Source organism: Bos indicus, chromosome 20, assembly GCF_029378745.1.
Source record: "Bos indicus isolate NIAB-ARS_2022 breed Sahiwal x Tharparkar chromosome 20, NIAB-ARS_B.indTharparkar_mat_pri_1.0, whole genome shotgun sequence".
Taxonomy (NCBI): Eukaryota; Metazoa; Chordata; class Mammalia; order Artiodactyla; family Bovidae; genus Bos; species Bos indicus.
In genome coordinates, this window is record NC_091779.1 from 59,085,877 (window position 1) to 59,100,090 (window position 14,214).

General features: G+C 39.3%; 1 protein-coding gene across 2 annotated transcripts in view; it reads left to right on the plus strand.

Annotated features, from left to right (window-relative positions):
* DNAH5 (dynein axonemal heavy chain 5) overlaps positions 1-14,214 on the plus strand; it is a 329,281-nt gene that overhangs the window by 155,904 nt on the left and 159,163 nt on the right. For both annotated transcript variants that reach the window (XM_070774842.1, XM_070774841.1), the window contains exons 36-41: positions 4,466-4,644; positions 5,040-5,227; positions 5,560-5,754; positions 10,867-11,001; positions 11,847-11,954; positions 13,978-14,131. In XM_070774842.1, the coding sequence (XP_070630943.1) occupies positions 4,466-4,644; positions 5,040-5,227; positions 5,560-5,754; positions 10,867-11,001; positions 11,847-11,954; positions 13,978-14,131 (959 nt within the window). The remainder of the gene's footprint in view (positions 1-4,465; positions 4,645-5,039; positions 5,228-5,559; positions 5,755-10,866; positions 11,002-11,846; positions 11,955-13,977; positions 14,132-14,214) is intronic.

Consider the following 14,214-nt stretch of genomic DNA (forward strand, 5'->3'; position numbering starts at 1 on the left):
TTCAATGATTAATAGTTTATTTTCTAAGAAATTGTAAATGCTTACATGTCAAAAATCTAACTTTCACATAAAGGTATTTGATTATACAAACTTTTTTGTGACTTGATTTTTTCACTGTATTCATTATCTTATACATCTTTCTGTATAAAAAAACTTGAGAGCTTTAAAATCAAGTTCAGTTCAGTCACTCAGTCATGTCTGACTCTTTGCGACCCCATGAATTGCAGCACACCAGGCCTCCCTGTCCATCACCAACTCCCGGAGTTCACTCAGACTCATGTCCATCGAGTCAGTGACGCCATCCACCCATCTCATCCTATGTTGTCCCCTTTTCCTCATTCCCCCAATCCCTCCCAGCATCAGAGACTTTTCCAATGAGTCAACTCTTTGCATGAGGTGGCCAACGTACTGGAGTTTCAGCTTTAGCGTCATTCCTTCCAAAGAAATCCCAGGGCTGATCTCCTTCAGAATGGACTGGTTGGATCTGCTTGCAGTCCAAGGGACTCTCAAGAGTCTTCTCCAACACCACAGTTCAAAAGCATCAATTCTTTGGCACTCAGCTTTCTTCACAGTCCAACTCTCACATCCATACATGACCACTGGAAAAACCATAGCCTTGACTAGACGAACCTTTGTTGACAAAGTAATGTCTCTGCTTTTGAATATGCTATCTAGGTTGGTCATAACTTTTCTTCCAAGGAGTAATCATCTTTTAATTTCATGGCTGCAGTCACCATCTGCAGTGATTTTGGAGCCCAAAAAAATAAAGTCTGACACCATTTCCACTCTTTCCCCATCTATTTCCCATGAAGTGATGGGACCAGATGCCATGATCTTAGTTTTCTGAATGTTGAGTTTTAAGCCAACTTTTTCACTCGCCTCTTTCACCTTCATCACAAGGCTTTTTAGTTCCTCTTCAGTTTCTGCCATAAGGGTGGTGTCATCTGCATATCTGATGTTATTGATATTTCTCCCGGCAATCTTGATTCCAGCTTGTGTTTCTTCCAGCCCAGCATTTCTCATGATGTGCTCTGCATAGAAATTAAATAAGCAGGGTGACAATATACAGCCTTGATGTACTTCTTTTCCTATTTGGAACCAGTCTGTTGTTCCATGTCCAGTTCTAACTGTTGCTTCCTGACCTGCATATAGGTTTCTCAAAAGGCAGGTCAGGTGGTCTGGTATTCCCATCTCTTTCAGAATTTTCCACAGTTTATTGTGATCCACACAGTCAAAGGCTTTGGCATAGTCAATAAAGCATAAATAGATGTTTTTCTGGAACTGTCTTGCTTTTTCCATGATCCAGCGGATGTTGACAATTTGATCTCTGGTTCCTCTGCCTTTTCTAAAACCAGCTTGAACATCTGGAAGTTCACAGTTCACATATTTCTGAAACCTGGCTTGGAGAATTTTGAGCATTACTTTACTAGCATGTGAGATGAGTGCAATTGTGCAGCAGTTTGAGCATCCTTTGGCATTGCCTTTCTTTGGGATTGGAATAAAAACTGACCTTTTCCAGTCCTGTGGCCACTGCTGAGTTTTCCAAATTTGCTGGCATATTGAGTGCAGCACTTTCACAGCATCATCTTTCAGGATTTGAAATAGCTCAACTGGAATTCCATCACCTCCACTAGCTTTGTTCGTAGTGATGCTTTCTAAGGGCCACTTGACTTCACATTCCAGGATGTCTGGCTCTAGGCGAGTGATCATACCATTGTGATTATCTGGGTCGTGAAGATCTTTTTTGTACAGTTCTTCTGTGTATTCTTGCCACCTCTTCTTAATATCTTCTGCTTCTGTTAGGTCCATACAATCTCTGTCCTTTATCGAGCCCATCTTTGCATGAAATGTTCCCTTGGTATCTCTAATTTTCTTGAAGAGATCTCTAGTCTTTCCCATTCTGTTGTTTTCCTCTATTTTTTGCATTGATCTCTGAGGAAGGCTTTCTTATCTCTCCTTGCTATTCTTTGGAACTCTGCATTCAGATGCTTATGTCTTTCCTTTTCTCCTTTGCTTTTCACTTCTCTTCTTTTCACAGCTATTTGTAAGGCCTCCCCAGACAGCCATTTTGCTTTTTTGCATTTCTTTTCCATGGGAATGGTCTTGATCCCTGTCTCCTGTACAATGTCATGAACCTCATTCCATAGTTCATCAGGCACTCTATCTATCAGATCTAGTCCCTTAAATCTATTTCTCACTTCCACTGTGTAATCATAAGGGATTTGATTTAGGTCATACCTGAATGGTCTAGTGGTTTTCCCTACTTTCTTCAATTTAAGTCTGAATTTGGCAATAAGGAGTTCATGATCTGAGTCACAGTCAGCTCCTGGTCTTGTTTTTCCTAACTGCATAGAGCTTCTCCTTCTTTGGCTGCAAAGAATATAATCAATCTGATTTCGGTGTTGACCATCTGGTGATGTCCATGTAAAGAGTCTTCTCTTGTGTTGTTGGAAGAGGGTGTTTGCTATGACCAGTGAGTTCTCTTGGCAAAATTCTGTCAGGCTTTGTCCTGCTTCATTCCGTATTCCAAGGCCAAATTTGCCTGTTACTCCAGGTGTTTCTTGACTTCCTACTTTTCATTCCAGTCCCCTATAATGAAAAGGACATCTTTTTTTGGGTGTTAGTTCTAAAAGGTCTTGTAGGTCTTCATAGAACCGTTCAACTTCAGTGGGGTTTAAATGACATGGTGTAGTTGTGTTGAAGGAAGGAAAACCCCTTCTATGGCTTGAGAGTGGGCTCTTGCCTAGCACTTGGAAATGAATTGTCTGAGGAGACACACATGCTGACAATGCAAAAGACTGTATTGGGATGGTGCCCGGTGGAGAGCAGTAGGGTAGGGGAACCTAGGAGAACCACTCTGCCTCGTGGCTCACAGTCTTGAGTTTTATGGTGATGGGATTAGCTTTCGGGTTGTCTTTGAGCAATCATTCTGACTCAGGGTTCTTTCTGGTGGTGTCCACATTGTTCAGTCAAAATGGATTCCAGAGAGGAGGATTCTGAGAGGTGGTCAGACACATGGCGTCTCCTTTTGACCTTTCTCGAACTCTTCTCATTGGTGGGGGCTTATTAGTTCCCTGTTTCTTACCAGGACCTCCTTTCATAAAATAACTCACAAAAATGGTTACTATGGTGCCTGGCCAGGGTGGGCGGTTTCAGTCAGTGTGCATCCTCTAACAGTCAGAGCTATTATAACATCATGTTAGCTGTTATTACAGAGACAGCTCTGAAGGGATAACAAAAGTTCAAGAGGAAAGATAAGACCTTGGGTTGAAAGGCAGAATCAAAGTGAGATCAGGCATCCTTCTGGTTTTACATCCACATTACCTTCTGTGAATCCAGGCTCATTTATTGCTTCAGGACTGAGTCATTTACTTGTCTTTTTACGAACCCAGATCTGATAAAGTTGAGACCCTAGGGGTTTCCAGTGGGTGTGCTCGCTGCTCATTCCCATGCTTTATTGCTGGACAATCACTTCATTTTCTTTGAAATATTTTTTCAAGTCCAGATGAAAGCTTTTGAGTTTGGCCATCAGAAAGCCCTCAGATGCATTCTGTTGTAGATTACCTCCTTTTGCAGCGGTGGATGATGCTGGGAAACTGAAGGATTCATTGGTAAGTTATCAGTTCCTTTGTTTTCCTTCACAGGCATTCTTGATTCTCTCACCAGAATCTTTTATTTGTTAATATCGTACTTTACGATACAGCAGAAGATATTTGCAGGTTTAGTAGATGCTCCCAGAAATAAATTTACGGTGTGATTATTTAGCAATGTGTGATTTAAATCTCCTGTGATCATTGGTTCTCATGTTGGTCAAATTATAAATTCTTAGATTCAAAAAGGGATTAATCTACTTTGTGTGTGGTGTGTGTGTGGTGTGTGTGCACTCAGTCATGTCTGACTCCTTGTGACCCCATGGACTGTAGCCCACCAGGCTCCTCTGTCCATGGAATTCTCCAGGTGAGAGTACTGGAGTGGGTTGCCATTTCCTCCTCCAGGAGATCTTGACCCAGGGATTGAACTCCTATCTCCTGCATTGGCAGGTGGATTCTTTGGCAGGTGGATTCTTTACCTCTGAACCACCGGGGAAGCCAGGCCCTGTTTCCTAGAATACTCTTGTTTAGATGTTGGAGGTAGTTGTGAAAAAGTTGCCAAATAACTTTTGGAAATCCTATGTATGCTTTTTCATAACTGGAAATTGTCAATATACATTATCATAAGGAATCTTGTTGAATATCTTTAAGAGTTTTCAAATGTGTTTGACCTTAGACTACTGCCTTTTCCTCAACACATGTTAATATACCTAAGGATAAGTGTACTTTAGGGTGAGGTTCTGGAAAGGTTAAGTGGCGACAATGGGCAGGATCTTCGTTTTTAAATTTTGTGTGAATATCGTGTCACTGTGATGCCTCCGAGGCCTCTTTCAGCTGCCAGTGTTGTGGTTCTAGTGGTTCCTGTATCCTTCCAGGTGTTACATCACACTGGCTCAAGCTCTGGGCATGAGCATGGGGGGTGCCCCCGCTGGTCCTGCAGGAACAGGAAAAACAGAAACGACCAAAGATATGGGACGGTGTCTTGGGAAATACGTCGTGGTTTTCAATTGTTCAGATCAGATGGATTTCCGAGGACTTGGACGGATTTTTAAAGGTGAGGGTTATATTTTTTTATTCGCTGAAAAATGTAAGCTAAGGTGGACTATCTTGTTAAGATTTATTTTTCAACAACTGGCTGCATTTTAGTGTCATTTTCCAACTTTATAAAACTTTTGGAAAAACCCGAATCTTTCCAGTGTTGTGTGGGTCAAATGTCAATATCACTCGCCTTTGTGCTGTTCCTTTATCCCTGCAGGTTGGGTGTTTGCATTGCGAAAAAGTGTTACATTGCAAATTATTTCAGGGGCATTTAATATATGATCTATTTGTTCAACTTTTTGTTTGAACAAATTTAATTCTGGCTTGTCTTGGCAGTTGCATAAGGCTATTTTTCTTGACTTTCTAATTGGATGTACTAATTGGATTTTTCTATTTAATTTCCCTTCTAAGGACTGGCACAGTCTGGATCCTGGGGTTGTTTTGATGAATTTAACCGTATCGATCTACCAGTTCTCTCCGTTGCAGCCCAGCAGATTTCCATTATTCTGACATGTAAAAAGGAGCGTAAAAAATCTTTTATTTTTACTGATGGAGATAATGTAACTATGAACCCTGAATTTGGGCTTTTTCTAACCATGGTAAGGACCATAAGAAGAGCTACTGAGCTTCAGCCTTCTGATCACAGTTTTCATGTCTCTCTCTTGTCCTGTCATTTATTTTCCATGAATGGGGATTGGGAGTGTAATTTTCATTCCTATTTGAAAGCCTTTGGTGATAAACAGAAATCATATTAATAACTCATGACTTAGTCTCTCCAGTTAAAAGGAGAGTGAGATATATAAATGAATTTTCCAGCTGTCATTCCAGATTTGCTGTATGTGCATAATGAATCTTTTAATATTATGCTGATATATTGCACTTGTTACCCCATGATTGTATCATTCATCCTTCGGTTTTATTTTCTGTACAGAATCCTGGCTATGCTGGGCGGCAGGAACTCCCCGAAAACTTGAAGATTAACTTCCGCTCTGTGGCCATGATGGTCCCTGACCGGCAGATTATCATCAGGGTGAAGCTGGCCAGTTGTGGCTTTATTGACAACATTGTTTTGGCCAGGAAGTTTTTTACACTCTACAAGTTGTGTGAGGAGCAGCTTTCTAAGCAGGTGTGAGATTCTGAAGGTCCCTATGTATTTAGGCTGGAGAAGGCAATGGCACCCCATTCCAGTACTCTTGCCTGGAAAATCCCATGGACGGAGGAGCCTGGTAGGCTCCAGTCCATGGGGTCGCTAAGAGTTGGGTATGACTGAGTGATGAACATTTTTATTCTGTTCTGGAGAGGGTATGGAGAAAAAGGAAGCTTCTTATGTTGTTTGTGGGAATGTAAGTTGGTGCAGCCACTGTGGAAAACAGTATGGATATTCCCCAGAAAACTAAAACTAGAATTTCTATGTGATCCAGCAATCCCACTCCTGGGCATATATCCATAATTTGAAAAGATACGTGTACCCCAATGTTCATTGTAGCACTATTTACAGTAGCCAAGGCATGGGAGCAAACTAAATGTGCATTCACAGAGGAATGGAGAAATATGTAGTGTATATATATATATATAATGCAATATTTGTTGTTGTTCAGTTGCCCAGTTGTGTCCCACTCTTTGCGACCCCATGGACTGCAGCACACCAGGCTTCCCTGTCCTTTCCCATCTCCCGGAGTTTGCTCAAACTCATGTCCATTGAGTTGGTGATGCCATCCAACCATCTCATCCTCTGTTGTCCCCTTCTCCTCCTGCCTTCAATTTTTCCCAGCATCAGGGTCTTTTCCAATGAGTTGGCTCTTTGCATCAGGTGACCAAAGTATTGGAGTTTCATCATCAGTCCTTCCAATGAATATTCAGGACTGATTTCCTTCAGGATTGACTGGTTTGATCTCCTTGCTGCCAAGGGACTCTCAAGAGTCTTCTCAAGGACCGCAGTTTGAAAGTATCAATTCTTCGACACTCAGCCTTTTTTATTGTCCAGCTCTGACATCTGTACATGACTACTGGAAAAACCATAGCTTTGACTATATGGACCTTTGTTGGCAAAGTAAAATCTCTGCTTTTTAATGTGCTGTCTAGTTTTGTCATTGCTTTTCTTCCAAGGAGCAAACATCTTTTAATTTCATGGTGCAGTCACTCTCCACAGTGAGTTTGGAGCCCCCCCCAAAATAAATTCTGTCACTGTTTCCATTGTTTCTTCATCTATTTGCCATGAATTGATGGGACAGGATGCCATGATCTTTGTTTTTTGAATGTTGAGTTTTAAGCCAGCTTTTTCACTCTCCACTTTCATCTTCATCAAGAGGCTTTAGTTCCTCTTGCTTTCTGCCATGAGGGTGGTGTCATCTGCATATCTGAGGTTATTGATATTTCTCCTGGAAATCTTGATTCCAGCTTGTGCTTCATCCAGCCTGGCATTTTGCATGATGTACTCTGCATAGAAGTTAAATAAGCAGAGTGATAATATATAGCCTTGACATAGTTTTTCCCCAATTTGGAACCAGTCTATTTTTCCATGTCCGATTCTAACTGTTGCTTCTTGACCTGCATACAGGTTTCACTGGAGGCAGGTAAGGTAGTCTGGTATTCCCATCTCTTTAAGAATTTTCCACAGTTTGTGGTGATCTATACAGGCAAAGGCTTTAGCCTAGTCAATGAAGATGTTGAGTCATAAAAAAGAATGAAATAATGTCATTCATAGCAACGTGGATGGACATAGAGATGACTGTACCAAGTTAGGTCAGAGAGAGAAAGACAAAACCATATGATATCACTTATATGTGGAATCTAAAAAATTATACAAATGAACAAATTTATAAGGCAGAAACAGACTTAACAGACATAGAGAACAAATTTATGGTAATTAAAAGGGAACAGTGGGGGGAAGGATACCTTAAGAGTTTGGAATTAACATATGTACATACTACTATAAAGAAAAATAGATAACAAATAAGGACCTGCTGTATAGCACAGGGAACCCTACTCAATATTCTGTAATAACCTATATAGGAAAAAAATCTGAAAAAGAATAGATACATGTATATATGTAAAACTGAATTACTTTGCTGGATACCTGAAACTAACACAATATTGTAAATCAACTATACTCCACTATAAAATAAAAATTAAAAAAACAAGAAAATTGTAGACTGGGGTTGTTGAGAAAGTAGCTCCTGGTACAAAGTAGAAAATGGTATCATTGCAAAAATGATTTTTCATGTATAGTTTTATTAAGCACATTTGAAGAAATTAATATTTATAGCCTAGAGATGAAGTGAATACTATCTGAATTGATTTAAGAGACAAAGAAATATGCATATTGTTGTTTGCTCTTTATCCCACCTATACATTTATCATAAAGTGTTTTGTGTCCTCATGGTTTTGAGGAACCTCTAATTCAAACTTCTTTGAATCTAAATTATTGCTTACACCCACAGATTCAGCTAAATTCAATTCTCACTCAAAACACCCTTAGTTTCTTTTGCTTGTGCTCAGCCACTCAATCATGTCCAACTCTTTGCAACACCGTGGACTGTAGCCCACCAGACTCCTTTGTCCATGGGACTTCTTAGGCAAGAATACTGGAGTTGGTTGCCATTTCCTACTCCAGCAGATCTTTCCAACCCAGGGATCTAACCTGAGTCTCCTGCATTGGAAAGTGGATTCTTTACTCTTGTGCCACCTGGGAAGTCCCCTTTACTCTGTCTTCTACTTTCTGTGCTGTATCTTGTATGTAGAAAAACTCCCACATCACTAACTCCTGCCCTCTCCTCTAATTTCACATCTGTTTCCTTCATTCCTATTGCCCTTGTTCACAAGGTCATTGGGAAATGATACAAGTCCATGTGTACAAAACAATTGGCCCCTTGATCAACAGCCTGTGAATCTTGCTTCATGCCCGCAGATTTAACTAAGTCTTATTATGGAAAACTTTTCTTAATTAATTCCACCCACCAACAATTTCAAGTCATTGTTACTTTTATGCAAGCTTGCTTATGTTTCTTTTTTTTTCCTTGTAACATATTTTTATTTTTTTTTAAAAGACAAAGATATTTATTTATTTTTTTATGCTTCTTAGCTTTATTTATTTATTATTTTTTTACTTTACAATATTGTATTGGTTTTGCCATATATCAACATGAATCTGCCACAGGTATACACGTGTTCCCCATCCTGAACCGTCCTCCCACCTCCCTCCCCATACCATCGCTCTGGGTCATCCCAGTGCACCAGCCGCAAGCTTCTTGTATCTTGCATCAAACCTGGACTGGCGATTCATTTCTTATACGATATTATACATGTTTTAATGCCATTCTCCCAAATCATCCCCCACCCCCCGCCACAGAGTCCAAAAGACTGTTCTATACATCTGTGTCTCTTTTGCTGTCTCTTATACAGGGTTGTTGTTACCATCTTTCTAAATTCCATATATATGCATTAGTATACTGTATTGGTGTTTTTCTTTCTGGCTTACTTCACTCTGTATAATAGGCTCCAGTTTTGTTTCTTTTACTGAGAATTAGAACTTAAACTCTTTGAAGGCAGGAGTTCAATCTGAGTATTTTTATGTGCCCTATCCATCAGATGATTGGTATTAAGTGATGCAACCAGCTTCCAATTAGCAGATAATGTTTTTTTCTGTAGGTTTTTATAAATTATGATTAAAAATACAGTCATTGAAGGCAGAAGGCGAAGAGGGCAGCAGAGGATGAGGTGGTTAGATAGCTTCACTGGCTCAATGGGCATGAATTTGAGCAAACTCCAGGAGATAGTGGAGGACAGAGGAGCCTGGTGTGCTCCAGGCCATGGGGTTGCAGAGAGTCAGATACAAATTAGCAACTGAATAACAATAAAAAATGTAACATTTTTATAGCTTATCATCCTAACTATTTTTGAGTGTACATTTCAATAGTGTTGTAAAACAGATCTCCATAGCTTTTTTCTCTTGCAAAATGGAAACTCTATACCCATTAAAAAACTCCACTCTCTGCTTCCCTGGTAACCACCACTGAACTTTCTGTTTCTATGTATTTGACTACTTTAGATATCTTATACAAATGGAACTGCATGGTATTTGTCTTTTTGTGACTGGTTTATTTAACTTAGTATAATGTCCTCAAGTTTCATTCATGGTATAGCGTGTGATAGTACTTGCTTCCTTTTTATGATTGAATATCATTCCAGTTTCTGTATATGCCACATTTTGTTTATCCATTCATCTGTCGATGGGCCTTTGGGCTGCTCCCACCTCTTGGCTGTTGTGAATAGTGTTGCTATGAACATGGGTGTGCAAATATCTTTTTGAGACTCTGCTTTCAACTCTTTGGGATATAGTCCCTCAAGTGGGGTTGCTGGATCCTATGGTGGTTCTATTTTAAAAAGTTTTGAGGAATTGCCAGAGATACTGTTTCCTATGGTGGTTGGAGAATTGGTTTTTAATTATTTGCTTTATATGTGCTAAAATTTTGGGTGATTGAACTTTTACAAATAGATGTCAAGAGGTCAACAAAGCTGGGGGCTTGGCTTTCCAGTTTGTCCTTATTGTTACTCCCTTTCGTCCCTGGTGGCTCAGATGGTAAAAGCATCTGCTTGCAACGTGGGAGACCGGGGTTCGATCCTTGGGTGGGGAAGATCCCCTGGAGAAGGACATGGCAACCCACTCCAGTACTCTTGCCTGGAAAATTCCGTGGATGGAGGAGCCTCATAGGCTACAGTCCATAGGGTCGCAAAGGGTCGGACACGACTGAACAACTTCACTCACTGACTTGGGTAATCTTGGAATTTAGCTACTTTTTTTTTTTCTCTTTGATATTCCTATCTTTTAACCTTATATGATGGTCATGAGTGAGGTCACAGTTTAATTCTGGTTCGAAATTTTAGTTTTTGAGATATGAGGACATTTTCTTGTGGATAATTGGCTTAAGAAGGGCTCAAGGTAACCTGTATTTTCCATGAAGAAGTTTACTCCTTTCTCCCTGTCAAGATCTGTCTATTATCAATAGTTTTCAGATCTAAGGGCTTAAATTAGTGATGACACAGGGGAGTGGGCTTTTCTGGGTATTCTCCATTTCCTAAAAAGAAAAAGTTATTGATAAAAAAGATTTATTGCTCTACTATCTGTACACATGTTCAAAAGGAAAATCAGCATTTATTCATTATGCATCTTTCAAATTTGTACAGTTGCCATGGGTAACTTAATTTTGAAAATAAGCCCAGTGTTCTTCATATTCTTCAGGTCCATTATGACTTTGGTCTGCGTAATATTCTGTCAGTTCTGCGAACCCTGGGAGCAGCCAAGAGAGCCAACCCCACAGATACGGAGTCCACGATCGTCATGCGTGTGCTGCGAGATATGAATCTTTCCAAACTGGTGAGGTTCACAGATGGAGCTGTTCCACCCGCTTAAATTTCAGTTTAAGCGCAAATGAGATTTAGAAATATTTATTTAAAGATCTCATTTAAAATGCTTAATTATCAGATGAAGCACTTTAAATTTCATAGAGCATGACTTTAAATTACATTTTTTCAGAAGTAATTTCTGTGGCAGCTCATATCTAGTCTAACATGTCTATTCCAATAGAATGAAAATGGATTAAAAAAAATCTACGTCTTAAGTTTCCAGATACCTTGAAATTTTTGAGTTTTAGAGCTATAATCCCACCTTTTTTAAAGTAGACTTTGGCAGGAAATTGTATGTAAGATTTTGCAAGTGTGTAGAATTTCACATTCTTTGATTTCACAGTTGAGACTGATAATCAATCATCTGGTTATCAGTGAATCTATATACAGTGAATCTATATCTATACTGACGATATATTTTTTCATAGTAAAAGTATGAATTAAACAAATTTCATTTCATGAATTTGCTGCTGTGTTTCATTTGAAGAATTCTTTTTCATTTAAATAAGAAATTATAGGTTATGTAGTAACTCCCTAAACTGGTTATTTTACAGAAAGTTGTCACATAGGCAGTATTTTCTTTCCTTCTATTTTCTTATTTTTTCCCTCTTCTTCTCTACCTTTCCTCCCTTTTAAAAACTAATTTTTAATGCATGGGAAACATGATGAAAATATCTCTCAACTTCAGTGGAGGTATTTTATTTATTACTGGCTGTGATAAAGTAATCTGAAATGTATTACTCATTTTCAGTTTGCCTAATATTGCTGTGCTTGTGCCAAAAGAGTTGGTCTGATTTCTCTTCTTTTCTTTTTGAGATTGATGAGGATGAACCTTTATTTTTGAGTTTGATTGAAGATCTCTTCCCAAATATTCTTCTGGACAAGGCGGGTTACCCTGAATTGGAAATGGCAATTAGTAGACAGGTAACATGTTTCACAGGACATCAAGCTATGTGTTCCTTTCATCCGAATTTCATGAGAATCAAGTGGAGCTGGTGTGGTCTAAATCTACAGATTCTGAGAACAACACCAAGGCTGTGACTACAGTTTTAAGAGAAGCCATTACACACCATTAATAGAATTTTTCCTGCCAGGGGGTCTCGCTCAGCTACCGTTAGCCATGTGCTAGTGACACTGTTACTGACGGAGACTGTTCCACACCAGATTCCCAGTGAAAAGTGGTGGGTCAGCATGGGCCGGGGCCGGGGGTGCGTCCTGCTGCCTTACCTGTGCTAGGCTTGGTTCTCTCTGCAACCCTGGTGTTTGTTTATCCTGTTGCTTTGGTGTCCTGACTCCTGTACTGAGAGTCATTTGGAGTGATCTCAGGTGGCTCCTTCGCTGTCCATCTTTTCCCCCAGGCCAAGGATCACTTGTGACTTCTTCCTTGGGCTTTGGGGGATCCATCATGTTAAGTGTATCATGAGGTGTTTGGATTTTCCATGATACTTCGTGCAGCTTTAACTTTTTATCATCTTCCTATGCTGTGCTATGCCAAGTGGCTTCAGTCGTCTCTGACTCTTTGTGACTCTATGGACTGTAGCCCACCAGGCTTTTCTGTCCATGGGATTCCAGCCCGATACTGGAGTGGGTTGCCATGGTCACCTCCAGGCGATCTTATCCCCCCAGGGATCGAAACCAAGTCCCTTACATCTGCATTGGCAGGTGGGTTCTTTACTACTAGCACCTCCTGAGAAGCCCTATAATCTTCCTCGTGATGGAAATGAATCATGAAAATCTTGTGCCTCAATTTCCTTTCCTATGAAAAAGCGTTTGGAAAAAAAAGTTTTATAGAAATAGTGACTAGCTCATATTTATAAAATGCATTTCAATTCTTTGAATGTATTTGTAATAAAAATTAAATATTTTTAAGTATTAAATATTGTAAGTATTTTAGGGAGACTTTCCTAAAAGTCAGGGAGACTTTAAAGTCAGTGTATAAAAATCTTTATCTCCCAATCAGGTAAAAGTGATAATTCATTTTGCAAATGGCTTCTTCATCATATGGCCAACTTAATTGTAGCATTGCCTAAAAATGCTAAGTATAAGCTAATTTATAAAGTGACTTACATTTGTAATTTGTAGCATATGAGAAATATGAAGAGTCAATAGATAGCATAAAATAATACATAAATACTATCCAAAAGTTATTTAAGTAAAAATAAAAGCATCATTTATAGTGGATTTAAGCAAAGCATGATGGTTAGGAGCATGAACCATAGGGCCGAATCTTGGGGTCAGATCCTTACTCCATAACTTTACAATGAATAATCTTGGGTAAATTACTTAGTTTCTTTGTGTCTCAGTTTTCTTATCTGTAAAATGAAGATATCATTTGTATTAAGCTCATAGAAGTTTAAATTTAGAATAGTGGTTCACTGAGTAGCTTCCATACATCTGTTTGATAGATGAAAACTATCCCTTAGATTTACAAAGATGGCTTGGCAGTTGTATGGAATTTCAGTCAACTTGGTATGCTTGAAATGATCTTTTTATACTAAATAGTATCTTCTAAATTAAACATCTAAAATAATTTTGCTATTTGAGCCTTTGTCCTTAAGTTGCTTCTAATGTGTACATTCATGTAAATATAAGTGTTTGTAATTCCTTAAGTCAGATATGGATTAGGTTGGGATATCATTTTGATTATGTTCAGCCTGCTTTTTGCCTAGGTGTATATATTTTTTATTGTAGTAAAACTCATTGCTTAAATATACCTTTTAAACTATTTTTTAAGTGTAGAGCTCAGTGGTACTAAATACATTCATTGTACTGTGCAAACATCACTAGTGTTTGCCTTGAGAACTTTTTCCATCTTTCCAAACTGTCCCGTCCACATGTATTAATAATAACTCCCCATGCCTTTAACCTTGCTCCATGTCTGTACTTATTTTGAACACAACGATAAGTCCTGATAGCTGTTTATGTGGGGATTTTGTTTTGTTTTCAGGTTGAAGAAGCTGGTTTAATCAACCATCCTCCTTGGAAACTGAAAGTCATCCAGCTGTTTGAAACACAGAGAGTGCGGCATGGAATGATGACCCTAGGGCCAAGTGGGGCAGGGAAGACCACCTGCATCCATACCTTGATGAGAGCCCTGACAGGTAAGGGGACAGTCAAGCCTCACCACCCTGGGACAATTTTGTGACATGTGAATGCTCCGAGAGGAACGCAAATATAGATGCAT